This window comes from Tachysurus vachellii, chromosome 13 (assembly GCF_030014155.1).
Source record: "Tachysurus vachellii isolate PV-2020 chromosome 13, HZAU_Pvac_v1, whole genome shotgun sequence".
Lineage (NCBI taxonomy): Eukaryota > Metazoa > Chordata > Actinopteri > Siluriformes > Bagridae > Tachysurus > Tachysurus vachellii.
In genome coordinates this window covers 9,705,713-9,720,818 of record NC_083472.1, presented here as the reverse complement: position 1 = coordinate 9,720,818, position 15,106 = coordinate 9,705,713, and the positions used below count along the sequence as shown (strand labels likewise).

At 40.1% G+C, this 15,106-nt stretch overlaps 1 protein-coding gene across 8 annotated transcripts in view; it reads right to left on the bottom strand.

Annotated features, from left to right (window-relative positions):
* Positions 1-15,106, bottom strand: part of mid2 (midline 2) — a 113,829-nt gene that overhangs the window by 20,837 nt on the left and 77,886 nt on the right. For 6 of the 8 annotated variants that reach the window (XM_060884653.1, XM_060884652.1, XM_060884651.1 and 3 more), the window contains 2 exons: positions 3,391-3,456; positions 2,236-2,331 (listed from right to left, as the gene is read on the bottom strand). In XM_060884653.1, coding sequence (XP_060740636.1) covers positions 2,236-2,331; positions 3,391-3,456 — 162 coding nt within the window. The remainder of the gene's footprint in view (positions 1-2,235; positions 2,332-3,390; positions 3,457-15,106) is intronic. The other 2 variants (XM_060884656.1, XM_060884655.1) reach the window with 1 other exon arrangement.

Genomic DNA, 15,106 nt, shown 5'->3' with positions numbered 1-15,106 from the left:
CTTGGTTTTTCTGTGCACAGACATCTCAGGACAAAATGGGACAGCAAGTCCCCAGTGAAAGGCCAGGAAACAATCCTCTGAGGCCCACGGCTGTGTTCTCACCGAGAGGGAGATACTGGACCGAGCTATTAAATATGAATGGAGAAGAAATAGACTGCATTGTGGTGGCCAGTACCACATTGTGTTTTGTACAATTTTGTACATAAATCCAATTTTTCAAAGTGAAAACGAGTAAATTGCTATGGCTTAGATGTCCAGCTTCTGGAGGAAAAGGTGGGGAATTTGACTTAAACCATAAAATTCTTGGGGTATTCCATCACTTAAAAATAAAGAAGTGGGGTGCACCGTAATGGATCTGTAATTATTTAAAATTCATTTAATCCTTATTTTACCAGAAAACTTCTACTGAGAGCCCTGCACCAAGACCATGATCATGATCACTGGTGCCATTATGCTATAAAAACTTCTCTAACCCTCCAAATCATCCATCATAACTTATAGATGACTAGAAAAGAGCTCTTTTTATGACCCCATTTCATTCTTTTTTAGATGCACAACTCTCTTAATGGAGCTCACTTGAACGCCACCGCTAATGCACAAACTTTGCCTAGACATGCATGCTAAAAGCAATAAACTCTTGAGTGGTGCAACAGAAAAGTAATTGCCCCATCAGCAGAGCTGGTGAATTTGAATCCTGATGATGCCACAACCATCTGTGGCTTTTTCCTGTCGATCATGACTATTCTAGCCAGTCGTAGGCATCTGCGTGCTCATGTATTCAGAGTTCAAGGGACCGCTTTCCTCTGCTTTCCTGCAGAATGAGCAGCAGAATTAGCAGCAGCTCGAAAAGAATGTGGTTTTGATAAATTGCCCTTTTTTTATTTATTTATTTATTTTTTGGAGGAAGCATGCACACTGTCCCGGTTGGTAGCTTTTTGCATTATGGAAAGAGATTTGGTTAGTGGTGGGAATTAGCAAGTGAAAAAATTGGGGAGAGACAAACAAACAAACAGCTACATGGCAGGTTTTGTTTATGTGAATTAAGAAGACCTTAGGCATGTAGGCATGAGATACATCTTATTGCAACATTTTGTAGAAGGGAAACAAGTTTTAAAAAGGCTCTGTTTCGAAATTTACACAGTAAACAGCTACCTTAAACACATTTGGCTGGACACTTGCTGGTTCCTACACTTTGCCTTTTTTATATAGTACTCTAAAAGTCTTTTTTTTTTTTTATAAACCCTTAACAGCACATGATATTGTCTCTGACCTTGGATGTCACTTAGCCCTGAACATCATTTTACATCAAAACGGAGCATTAATGATCTCTACAGCTCACTGCTCTAGTCTCTCGTCACATAAATAGGCTGTGTGTACATGTACGCCTCCCTATGTAGCATGTGTACCATAAAGAAAGCTGCCAGATACTTTCATTATTATTTACTTAATTTTTTATTATTCACAGGCAGATACTAATTTATTAAACCAGTGTAAAAGAAATAGACTTTAGTGTATTTACAAACAGTATCTACCTAATAATCAACCAACTGTTTGTGTAAAAAAGGATTTCATAGAAAATTAAATGGATTTCATGCACAAATTAAATCAATGCTGCAAAAAAAAAAACCTGATATATTTTTGAGACAAATGAGTATCTGAGAGTAATAAGCCTCATCTGGACAGCGATAAACCACAAAACTATAATACAAAAGAAATGTGTTAACAGTTAGACCTTTTTTGTAAGTCATTGTGTCTCCCAGACTCAGACCTTTATTAAATCACACAGGTGTATTTTGTATGACTCACAGGCAGACTATAGCCATTTTCAAGGCTTTCCTCCATTATAAAAAAATATTTTATGATCAGACTGGGGAGAAGGAAAGAAAAGTGACTATATGAATGACAGTGACCGCTCAAATATTGTTGGATTTCCTGTAAGGGACATTCATCATTTGCCTTAGTACTCTCTGCTTTAGTGGACTAACATTTTAATAAATTGAATTTAATACATATTCTAAATATTTAAGTCACTAAAAAGGAGAGAGAAATAAAAGACTTGCCTTTTATTTTTAATGTAGGTGTTTAACTGTTATAAGAAATGGTGGGCAAAAGTGTTAAAACTCGTCTCGCTGTTTAAGTAAAGCTTATGGCATTTGAGGGTTGGGGGGGGTCTGATGATGGTGATGGTGATGATGATGATAAATAATGCTGTGCTGTGAGTTTGGCTGGACCTACCTCCACCTGCTGGCAGATCTGGATGAGTTTGGCCATCTGGTTTTCCAGCTCACTGTTCCTTTTTACCAGATTGGTAAGATTATTCTCCAGGGTTTGCTGTTGGACAGAAAAAAACATGCTGCATTGAGTTTGGAATGTAATCGAGCCTTCAAATTAAGTAATCAAAGTACTGTAGTTTCTGCCTTGGGATGAGTTTGTTAAAATTGCCTGATCCTTTATGATATCTGTAGGTTTTGCAGGTTCAAACTGAAATTTCATCTTCAAATTCTACAGAGCATAAACAGAGTAGCATACTGATTAGCATATTTCATATTAGGATCCTAAAAGTCTTCCATGCTTCTGCCACATCTCAATGAAATAAATCAACTTAATGAATTACACGTATAGAGCAATGGTCACAAACTAAAGAGAGACACAGGTAATATGAGTTAAAAATTATTAATAGTAAATTAGTTTCACACAGTTATTATCAGTGAGGCGGTAAAAATCACGAGCAGACATTCTGTTGGTGAACTCCTTAAGCCCTGGCGCCCACAGTGAAGAACATGCCGCTTATTAATCCTCAGTAATAAAATAAAGGTTAGCCAGAGACTGGCCATTTGTTTTTTTTTCTCTGCCAAGTTACAGACTGTAAAGCATGTACATAAAAGACCCACACACTCTTGGTTAACCGTGATGAATCTCTACCAGACACCTATATTTATAATGAGAATTTATAGGCTGTAATTGAGATTTCTGTGCATGCTTGTACAAAAAAATTCATACAAAAAATACAAAATGCAAGAGATGTGTCAGTCTGAATGAACCCTCTTAGGTTAGCAACTCGTGTATCTACCCGAATCAAAATGAGAGAATGAAAGAGAAGCACACAGATGGTGCCTGGCCAGGCGGCTAGTGGTAATGACATGGGTAGATAAAATAAAACAAGTTTCCAAAAAGCGTGGAGTGATGAGAACAGCCATGATCAAAACAAACACAACAATAAAATCGGCACACAGAAAAGAGGCTGGAGCCTGTCCATCCACTGATGTCTATTCATGCAAGTGGGATGCAGCCTGGCCTTCTCGACCTATCCCCTTGCTGTCAGCAATGCGGGGCATCATGGACACCGCACACTTCCGACACAGCGAAGGGCCGAGGCAGCCTGTGACTCACCGCAGCGCTTGTCTTTGATGCCTCCATAACTGCTTCAGATACTCTGCCGGGGCTCACTTGAAAACCCTACGAACACACACACATACACACAGCCTTACTGGGATAGCTGGCTCCCTGGAACTGGTGGCAGCCAGTCATCCTTGCCTTCCTGCCTATTTCAGTCTCCCTCTTCCTTTCTCTCTCTCTCTCTCTGCTGTGTGAGCCACCTGGGAGCAGGTACGCTTCCTGTACACAGCTGCTGTTGGATGGTTGCATCAGATGAACAAGTAGAGCCATTCATGCGGTTTGTCAGCATTTTCAAATTCTAAGTGGCTAGGCGAGAACAGATGGGGGTCATTAATTAAAGAGCAAACGAGAAGGGGATGATTTATACATCAAACCCAAGCAGCATTTCCCTGGAGTGCAAGAAAGGCAGAAGTCTTGTTCAAGTGGCATTATGGAGAGAAAGAAAGGGTGAAGGGAAAAAAAGAGAAAGTGAGTGAGTGAGTGAGAGAGAGAGAGAGAGAGAGAGAGAGAGAGAGAGAGAGAGAGAGAGAGAGAGAGAGTGTGTGTGTGTCAGAAAGACACTGAGGGAGTAAGTGAAAAATTGAGACAGAGAGAGAATTAAATGGAGATAAAGGCAGAAATTTATAGAGAAGGGAGAGAAAGAAAGTGAGAGAGAAACAGCTCCCGGGAGCAAGGTAGCATTGCAGTGCCCTCAGTCCTCTAAATCTGCAGCAGCACACACAGAGCCATTCAGAAATGCACTCATTAAAGCAGACAGCAGACTTCAAAGCCTCAGCCTGAGCCATGCAAGAACAGGCAGCACACAGAGGGAGAGAAGGGAGAGAAATACCGTGGCAGACAGGACAGAAAGCAGAGAAATGAACAAAAAAGGAGGAGGAAAATGGGATAAGGGAAAAAAAGGAAAAAGTTTTGGGACGTCTGCATTTGGAGGAGCAGTGATATTACCGCGGTCTGAGAGGCATCTATGGAGCAGTCGAGTGAGAGTTCTGGCGATGAGCAAGAGAGAGTGAAAAAATGGCTGCGGGAAAGTGAAGAGCAAGTAAGGGGCAAGCAAGTGAGAGAGAGAAAGAAAGAAAAGGTATTGTACTCCTGTCATAACAACCCATCAGCTGTACATCACCTGCTTATAATCACACATGTGGTGTAATCACAGACACAGCCAGATGTCCACACCAGTGATCTCCTAACATGGATAAACCTCCAAGCTCTCGGTCAACCTCTGCCTCTAGACTCAATCAGAGCTGCTCTATGGTCTCTCTGTGTCAAGTGTCTACAACATTCAGAATACTCATTCATAATGATGTGCATGCTCGTAGAAGTTAGCTGCTTATTAGGTAAGAATTGTTTCTTTAACATTTTGGAAAACAGAGCAACAGCAACAGCAAATCTATCAAGGTAATAATAATAAAAAAAAAGCAAAGGATTCACCGTGACTCTTATTAACAGAAAAAACAACTACGACAACAACAACCTCTGTACACAACTTTGTAAACAGGAGATTTTTTAATGCACGACTATGTCAGAGTCTGCTGGCTGAGACAGCTTACAGTACTGACTCTCCGGAGACATACTCGCACTTTTCAGCATTTCTTCACTGAAAAGTGCACCAACTGCATCTGCCCCTTTACTCATTTCTCTGGAGATGAATATGTAATGAATGAACAGGTAGGAGTACAATCTTCATCTTCAGTAATCATGTCATACTGATGAGACTGGTGACAGATCCACACCCAAACCTGGGAGACTCAGGTGTGATGCCACAATAAACCCTGGACAAGACACCAGCTGAAACCGGAAAACCCAGAGGAAACCCACATAATAATAAGGGTCAACCAAGCTCAGGATTGAACTGTTGACCCTGGAGCTATGAAGAGGCTGAACTATTATGAAATCTAAGCAGGTGTTTTGCAGTTAAAATGCACACTGGGGCTGCATTTCTATGTAATCAACCAAACTAATAAGCACAAAACACTGTGAGTTTGTAAAACGCAGCTCACACAAACACACACAAGAAATGTAAAATCAGTGACTTGCCTCTTAAATCCACCTGTAAGAGGAAACTCTTGCACATTACACTAGCCTACTACACAGAATGTGGTCAATTTAAAATCAAATAAATTCTCTGCTATTAGACTGTAAAGCACTAAACAGGAAAAGTGCCCTTGAAACAAAAACTGGTGTTTCAGAGCTTTTCGTACCTGTCCCTTAGTGTTGTGGATTGCAACACAATACTCCAGGCCTGGAGGTGGTTCTTGCTCTACAGAAGTAGCACCAAACAAGGTTTGGTGATGTTTAGAAGAGTGTTTTCCCCAAACAGTATTCCTTTTACCAACCACTGTTCAGGTGAGGAAAACATGGTTGGAGTTTATTTGTTTTGATCAGAAAGGAATTGATATAACTCCATGTTTAATATTATGGTTATGTGATAGGTGTTTTAACAACTGCTACAGATCAAATGTGAGTATGTCTATATATACTGACGGGTCTTCTCCATCAGCTGGACTCTACAGTAAGTATCTGTTCTTCATGATATTTAGCATTTTTGTCGGTCACTTCAGTTCAACACCATGTAACTCTAACTTTTTTTCTTCTTCTTTTTTTCTGTTTATTTTTTTTTTTTTTAGATTGAACTACATCAGCATACAGAATCACATCACAGCTAAGAAGCCATTTCTTGGGAACTTTAATAACAGTCACATCAGTCTCTCAGATAGCAATTTTCAGCTAATGACACTTGTTGCTTGCTGCTAGCTGACTAATGTTAGCAATTCGCTGAACCATTACCTTCAAAATCACACCAGACAGCACATTATAGAATGAATTTTGGTTCACTGCGGTGGAGAAATTAGAGATGGGAAAGACTGGTGTGACTAATATTTACGAGTGTGTCCTAGTGATTCCACCCTGTAGTCTATTTACTGTTTTAAGGGCTCTAGTACAATACTTACAATACTGATTTACAAATTGAACACAGCAGGTAATATTATGGAACAACACTGTGCTAAATGTTCATTTATTCCTTATATTTGACCCATGAGTCCCTGCATAACCGTTATTTAATTCTTGCATAGTGATGCCATTAAGCTCTTATTATGGATGACTTTTTTCCCTTTCGTTTGTTCTGTGACCTTAATTTGCCACATGCCATGTTAAAGTCAGGCTACATGTCAATAAGTCCAGTTGCTGGGGCACATTTTCCGTATGCTGTAGTTAATCAGCTCATGTGCCGTTTGTTTTGTGTATAACAGCCACTATGTTGAGGACAACATGCAGAACAGTCAATCTTACAGCCATGTGTTAGCAGCATGAAGGTTAAAGAGACAAGAAATGACCTCTTTAATCTCTTCTTCTTCCTCTGAAGGAGGAGGAGGGCCTGTGTCTCTTGAAAAGGGACTGAAAAGAAAAATATCTAGTCGTGCTAATTATACCCACGCATGACGTTAAAGGGGAAGGAACTGCTCGACAGATTTGCCTAAAATATTGCTCCACGATCATTAACTATCAAAAAAGCACATTTAACATTTGGTGAGCCTGTGAGTCGATCCTGCTGTTATCCTCAAGTCCTGGTGGTGCTTTAAAATAACGGAATAGCTTACATCCATGATTGTGAGCCAGACAGGCAGGATGCTCTTCTAACAAGACCATTATCTGTGGACTCTGTGCCTTCTCTGCTGGGATTGATACACGTTTGGCAGAGAATTTATTCAACCAGAGCCAGCAGCTTAGGACAAGAGTGTGAGCAAACAATTGGTCATGCAAAAAAACAAGACAGGAAACAAGACAGGCTTTTCTATCAAGGACAGTCTGGACAGGTGAAAAAGCTTGGATTTCTCCATCACACTCTTTAATAACTGAACAGTAACCTTATATGCATCCCAAAATAATCATCACAAGACAAGCTGCAGGCCAGCTTCTGACAGACAGCATAACAAATGCAAATTAATTTGCAGAAATAAGCCTGGCTCTGCTGCTAGTGAGTTAAGCGGCAACAGTTTGAACAAGCATGAAATATCAGAAAAAGTGGATCACGTGGCTTGTCGGGTAAATGGCTTTACATTTAATTCTGTGCAGCAACGTTAGGTGCTGATTCATTTCCCTGCAATTCGACTGCCATAGTGATTTAAACCTTCTAGAAGATGTGAGCGCTCCAGTGCTCAAGGTTGAGTTATCATTTGGAAAGATTAAAACTGCAGCGGAAACAATGAGGCTGTAAGAAACAAACAGGTGCCTGTCTTATGTAATCCTCCAGGAATGCAGGATTTTGCAGTTCCTAAAGTCTCATTTACCCGGCAGTGTGAATTAACACAGAAAGACAGACAGACAGGCAGAGAGAGAGAGAGAGAGAGAGAGAGAGAGAGAGAGAGAGAGAGAGAGAGGGTGGAGGGTGTAGTAAATCATTTGTCACAGCTTGTCATTACAGCTGAGTGAATCATTGCGGTATTGGAAACTAGAAATCACAGGGAAATCAAGTTAGAAATCAGACTACTGTAAAGGCACCCACAACAGTATTTTTTAATTAAATGTCAGATGATATTTATGTCTACTAAGTCCTGCTATAACCTGCTTGGTATCTAAGTACCACAGAAATGCACCACAGTGTTTTTTTCACTAGTCGCTAAGAGGCTACTATCATGGGTACGTCGTTTGTACACATATCCTTTACCTTTTAAAATAAATACAGTAGATATATAAAGTTGACTCGCCCCTGATTTATTGCAAGTTTTTGTGTTGTACAAAAATGAAACAATGATAAATCATATCAGATCATTTTCCACCTTAAATGTGACACAACAAGCACTAAAGTTAATAAAAAAAAAAACTATAGAAAAATGCAGCAATAACCTCTTGCAACTGTTGCTTGGAATACAGCACTCAGGTTTTCGGCATACCTTGTAAGCTTTTTGAGTCCACCAACTTGGTTTGGAAATTTTATTCCACTCTTTCTTGCAAAGATGCTCCAGAAATAAGAAATTTGGAGGAGATATTTCGTGTCCTTCCCCCTCCTCATTCCACAGATTTTTGATAGGATTTAGACCTGGGCTCTGACTGGGCCATTACAAAACTTTGATCTTCCTCTTCTGAAGCCATTTCTTTGCTTGGATTTGTGCTTTGGTTGTTATGCTGCTGGAAGATGAAATTTGTCTTCATCTTCAGCTGTCTAACCGAAGACTGCAGGTTTTGTGCAAAAATAAATTGGTATGTGGTTCAATTCATGATTTGCCAAGTTCTAGGTGAAGAAAAGCAGCCCTATACCTTGATGCTTCAAACAGAGACATTTTAGAGAGTAAAACCTGTAGGGAAACCTGCTTGAATAAAAGAAATCTCCGCTGGAGAGGAAATGAAATCTAAGGAGAGGTGTGGCATGTGTAACAACTTGCTATTTGAAGCCTTAATGAGAATAGCAGAAGGATCAGAACGTCCTTCTACATCCTTGTTCTACTCATTCCACCAATCTCTGTACAGCTTCCAACTGGAGAAGAGAGGTTTACTGATAAGGAGAACCTCAATGTGGTGTGCGTTAATTGGCTCATCTTCACGCAGCGCTGTTTTTGGTGGTTTTCTAAAAATAAATCATGAAATCATCAAGACTCTTAAACTAAGTAAAGAACAAAATGAATTGATCTAGTTTTCATCAACAGCACATCCTGAAGTGTTTTATTCCACGTATCCCACAGCGAATTAAACATTAATGGAACAAAATAATTTGTGCTGTCACTAGAGACTCCATTCCAAAAATGCTAACTACAGTATATGTCTCCTAAAAATCTATTTATCCAAAATTCTTTACAGATAAATAACAACGTATTAAACAGATGGCATTTATATAAACATTGCAAGTTGGAACTACTCTCAGAGATATTATAGAAGAATAAGAAACACCTCCTGACCAATCAGAATCGAGCATTCAGCAGCACTGTGGTATAACCATAGGTAGTGCCTGTTCTTCGGACTTTATGACAAACTTCACTGTCTTCACAAGAGACAAATTGACTTGCTGGCATGCCGCGTAAACATGTTTTGAAGGGGAAGATGAAACAGCAAACTGACAGCAAGAGTGATGAGGGTTGCTTTCTTGGGGGGTTCACAGCAAAGACATGGCCTAGTTCTTGAGCCACAGGAGACAACATAAAAAGCGGGTTTTTGAGATGCGCAACATAGCTGAGCTTAATGTTGTGAGGCGGGCCACTAAAACCGATCTCGGTTCCTAATTGGCTGAAAAAAATTTCTTTTCACACAATCTGGATAATATTTTCAAAAATATAGCGATGTACATTACAAACTGTCAGAAATGAGTGGTGAAAAAAGCTGCTGTGCACAGAGAGGGCTATATCAGGCCCATCATGTCACAGTGGGACAGATAAACAATAAGTGCTGGCTATTTAGGAACTGCCAACTGCAGACATAGCATTAGCACTTCCAGTTTAGCAGTCAATAGGGTCAGAAATCTGTGCATTCGCGTATTGGTCTCAGTGAATGCATGTGGGCCAACAGCCAGAGGATTAGAAATTTAATCCACACCGTTAGAAACAGATAATTAGCAACAGCCAGGGTTTGCACAGAACAACTCCCCTTTGGGAGTAAAGTGACGGTGACTGACAGATGACAAGTGGACGACTGGGAGATGATGAGCACACGGTGCAGACAGGGAGATATTGATATGTAAAATGAGGACAGGCTGGATATGTCGCATCAGCTTGCATCGAAAACTCATAAATCAATCAGGCTGCCTTGAACATGGTGGAGATTTATGTTTATGTATGATGAAACCAATAGTTGACTGACTATTACACAGCAGTGACAAAGAATTTGCTTTGTAATCAATATGCATTTGTGACACCAATCAATCCAAATCCACTGTTGTAAAGAAAGGGTATATACCTTCTTGTGTACATCTGCTTGTCCTTTATGCACTCAAAACTCAACATACAGCTGAAGATTCATGGATTTGACTTGAATCCTGCTTCTGCTTATAAAGACTTTCATGTGTACATGGACTATTTTTAACTCATTGGGGTCTTATTTTTTGAAGTAATTATATTAGTACACACAGTGGAGGGTTAGTGTTAGCGTATCAAATAAAATGGTCAGCAGGATAGGGGTGAGGCTGCACGCTGAGACTGCGAACAACTCAGCAGCTCTTGTGACGCTCTTGTGTTGCTTTCTGTCGCCGGCTTTCCAAACAGCTGAGAGATGATGCGGCTGTTTTTAGCAGACCATTAAAAGAGAGCTTTGTGATATAAAGCATGCATGAACAGCACAATGTTTCTGTTTTTGAACAGCCTCCATGAAAGTAAAAGGGGCTGTCCACTTCCTTGTGGGTCATATACTCTGCTGGCTTCCTGTGATTTACTGCCAAAGGACATTTGATGTCCTTCATAATATGCTTTCGGTAGAGGAGTAAAAATGCTAGTAGACAGTATTTTAAATTATGAAAATTAATATGCATGACTGTGTCTTTCAAGGTTTTGGTTGAATCAGCCTTATTCATAGTACAACTTAGATTTCTTTGTTTATCCAAGAGTAACACAACTGATTGATCTCATTTTCATACCAGACTGAGAAAAATAGCTACATAGGAAGCTGTTAAATTAGGCAAATTGTTCATGTGTATCTGCTCAGAGGTCCCATTTGCGTAACGAGAAGTCGTGGTGTAGAAAGAACAGCCTTTCAGCAGGGACTCCTGTGAGACTGCTCCTATTTTTTTCTTTTCTTTTTCTGGCTATGACTTTACTAAAACTTTACAGGTGTTCCTTCATTCCCATGTTTCTCACAAACACAAAAAAAATCATTGATTTGTTTGGATTTACTATACATGAATCCCAAGCTGCCCCGTGTTAACAGTCTGCTTCTGCTGCTGGTCTAAAAAGTGTGGTCAAGAGGTAACTGTTATTGTGCAAATAATAAAGTGGCCAGCGAGTGTCTTTGTTTATTCCTGGTTTCTTTCCTTTGGATATCTTGTTTTGACATGTCCAGCCTTCACACTGACCCCAGTGGAAGAGAGATAAGATACAGGCACTCTGTCTTCCACCACAGCTCATTGGACGGGTGAGAGATAAGAGCAGCAGAGACGATTAAGCTGAAGTCTTTGTCATGGCATTGTTGTTCCCTGGAGAATAGGAAGAGGATATCTGAGATTCTTGTGAGGTCAAAGATGATGGGGTCTCAGACCTCTGATAATGCAGATTTGTGGCCTGTCTCACATTTACTAGTGTGTATTGTCTCCCACAAGGGATGGTATGCTGTTAAGCAGATCCTGAACAGCAGACAGAATATACTATGATGTCAGCAGCAGTTCGAGACGAAGACAAGCCACAGGAAATTCCTGCCCTGGTTTGGCCTTCCAGCGCAGAATGGAAAAACGCAAAGCGTCTTTGGAAGTGTGGTGGAGACACAAGTCTAGGTGAGGCCCTGAGCTGAAGATCAAAATATCTCACAACAGAAACAGAGCGGTTTAAAAATTGTTCTTTGTGTGGGTTAATCTTTCATTTCATTGTCAAATATGCATCCACATGCAAACTGACTTCAGATCACGCCAGTTTTGCCACCTACACTCTCTGCCACCTAATGACAGTTCACTATATCACAAGATCATCAGTATACCGTATTTTGACAAGGCCAAAAAGGAGGAATGACAAAATGATTGCAAGCCAGAAACGTCCCATGAATAAATGATACAAATCCTATTTCAATGGACAGCCCGATTGTATGAAATAATCTCTTAAAACCAAGGTTACTACAGCTTTTAATACCTCCCTAGGCAGTGCAGAAGTGACTCCTTCTGTTTGCTGATAAGGTATGATATTTGTTTAGCCATACCCTGCATACTTCAGCATACAGTACTGAAACACAGAGAATACACTAGAACAGAGTGTCAAACACAGTTCTTTCCTTGGACACACCAGCTTATTTGTGAGTCTTTGGTTAGCCACAATGTAAGACTCTTCATTTTATTTTTCAGCACATTATCTATAGTATTTATTAACACCAATATCCTAGGCTTTGACAGCATGAAAGCATTTTAAAACCTACATATCTGTTTTCCAGATATTGTTAAGAAAGACATTTCAGAAAAAATACTCACAGTCTCTATTAAGAACACATGTGTTCTTAGCCTTCTGTCTGCCTTGTCTTCACACTCCATCAACGACGGTATGTGGTCACCTGATCATCAAACCCATATGCGGGTTCTTCCCCAAGCTGTTGCCAAATAGTGTAGCACAGAATTGTCTAGCAAGTCTTTGTATTCTGTAGCATTACAATTTCCCTTCAGTGGGACTAATAGATCCAAACCTGTTCCAGCATGACAATGTCCCTGCGCACAAAGCAGAGCTCCATGAAGACATTTTTGTCAAGGCTGGTGTGGAAAATCTCAGGATGTCCTCCACAGCACTGACTTCAACCACAATGAACCCCTTGGGTATGAACTAGAATGCTGTCTTGTGCACCAGGCCACCTGATCCAACATCAGTGCCTGATCTTGTCGCAGAATATTCACAAATCCATACAGCTATCTTCCAAAAATCTGGAGGAAATCCTTCCTAGAAGATTTGGGGGTGATTATAACAGCTAAGTGGGAACTAAATGTGGAAAGGCATGTAGAAATATACATATGGGTTTGATGGTTAGATGGCCACAACCTTTTGGCCATGTAAATTCATTGTAGGTTACTAAGAGATGCATTCACTAAATCAGACTAAAGCTCAACACCAAACCTGTTCCTGAATCTATTTTTTCTACACCGGTCTGATGTCCATACAAGGTAGCAGCTAGATGTTGATTTCTATTAGCACTCTGAAAGAGTTTGTTGTGAATTCTAGCTAGTGTAGAAATGTTGAGCAGTACTACAAGCCGTTTTAATAGAATTTTTTTTTTTCAATTTTTGTGCAAGATAGATGAGGCAGATGAGGTTCATGAATATTTTTTGCCCGCAGGCCTTGAATGTGATGCCTGTGTACTTGAAGAACAAAAAATGAGAAACTTCTGGATCTGGAAACTTAAGGACTAGTTATAGCTCTGTAGAATATGATTGCATCACACAGGAATAATTTCACTCTGTGACTCCGGTAACTCTGCATTAATTATGTATGGAAAGCAGTTTTTGTATAGGAATTCAGGTTTAACATTTATTTCTAGACATGGATTTGGTCTACCATACTCACACACTCTTTAATAAAGCACCAGAAGTGACTGAATTATAATCAACTAGTCGAGTATTTTCCAAAGAGTCAGAGCAGGTAAAAAAACAACAACAACTAATAATTGCTCAATGCATGCTTTCTCTATCCTTGATTTATTACATAAGCCTGTCATATTTAAAGTCAACCTTTAAATTAGGATTACTTTTGTAGGTCAAACGGTCAGTATGATCATTTCTAAATGAAAGTAGAGAGCAATACACACTAATACATTAGCACACTCCTCATCTCATATCTCTCTTCAGCACCTTTCTCTATAGAATGAGTGGAACTAGGTCGGTTGTATAAAAAAAGTCAAATCTGTCCTGAGTGTGTGTGAGAGGAGAACCCTCTCCTCTCACTACAGAGCTTAGCATAATGACCAAGCTCCACTTCCTTGCACTTGCAGGCTCGGAACAAGCCAATAATAGCAGCATTTAGAAAGTGACCTGAGCATCTCGGTGATGATGAGAATGTAGAAGAAGTTTGAGGAATGGTGTTTGCTCAGCTCGGTTCTTATCATCAGGAGGTCACAGACAGCTTCTCTGAAGAGCTTAACATAAGAGGCCCTGACAAATGAGCTGGAACTCGAATCAACAGCAAGCTGAAAGACTGCTGTGACTTGCAACTGCCAACATAAAAATTAAGCCGTTAATAACCTTTTTTTCATATGTCATATTTTCCATTAACACACACACACAGAACATAATCCGTGGGTATGTATTAAAACATGGCTCATATGCTTTGAAAGCATTAGCGTCATTCTGTATGTAAATCACGTCCAACGTGTGAAAGTGGTGGAATCAGTCAGAGTTTGGTAGACGCTCGCTAAGATTCGATGAAGGTAAAAACCTAAATGTATTATTCATCTTCGTCTGTGCCTGGTGCTCTTAATAAATTGTGATGGGGGTTTTAGTTTATAAGACTTTATGTCATAACTCTGCTGAATGCTTAATTCTGATATGGTGAAGTTTTCTGTGACAAGATGCTTATTTTACTTTTTTCCTCCACTCAAGTCTCCAGTGTCAGTAACACCACAATCACACCAGTCTGTCATTAATTATTTACCAACACCTTCATGACTGGTTGTGTTTTAATGCTTGTATAAAAGGATACAGGCTTATTAGTAAGACCATGTGAGCAGTGCACATAAGATTCTGCCTTCAGTCACACTAGCAGGCTGCAGGAGATGCAGTGAGTGAGCAAATATTTGAGAGATCAAGTCTCCAGCAGTCACAATTCACTCCAAGGCTACAGCCCTTCTGCAACAGTGCTAGAAAGGAGAACCTCAACTTTAACTCAAGACACAAGAAGATTAAAGGTTTGCTGCTATTAGTTGAGCAACATTCCCTCTCTCGCTCCTCCTCAGGTTCTGGTTTGGGAGTTCAAAGTCAAGCAAGTTCAAAGTTGCAGTGGGGAAACATTCAAATTAGCTGCAGCAATGGAGAGAGACACTGCGTCAGCGGCCCGACACGCTGCACGAGAAGCCTACACATAAAAGTGCATAGAAAATGAGGTGTCTTTAATGCTGGCTT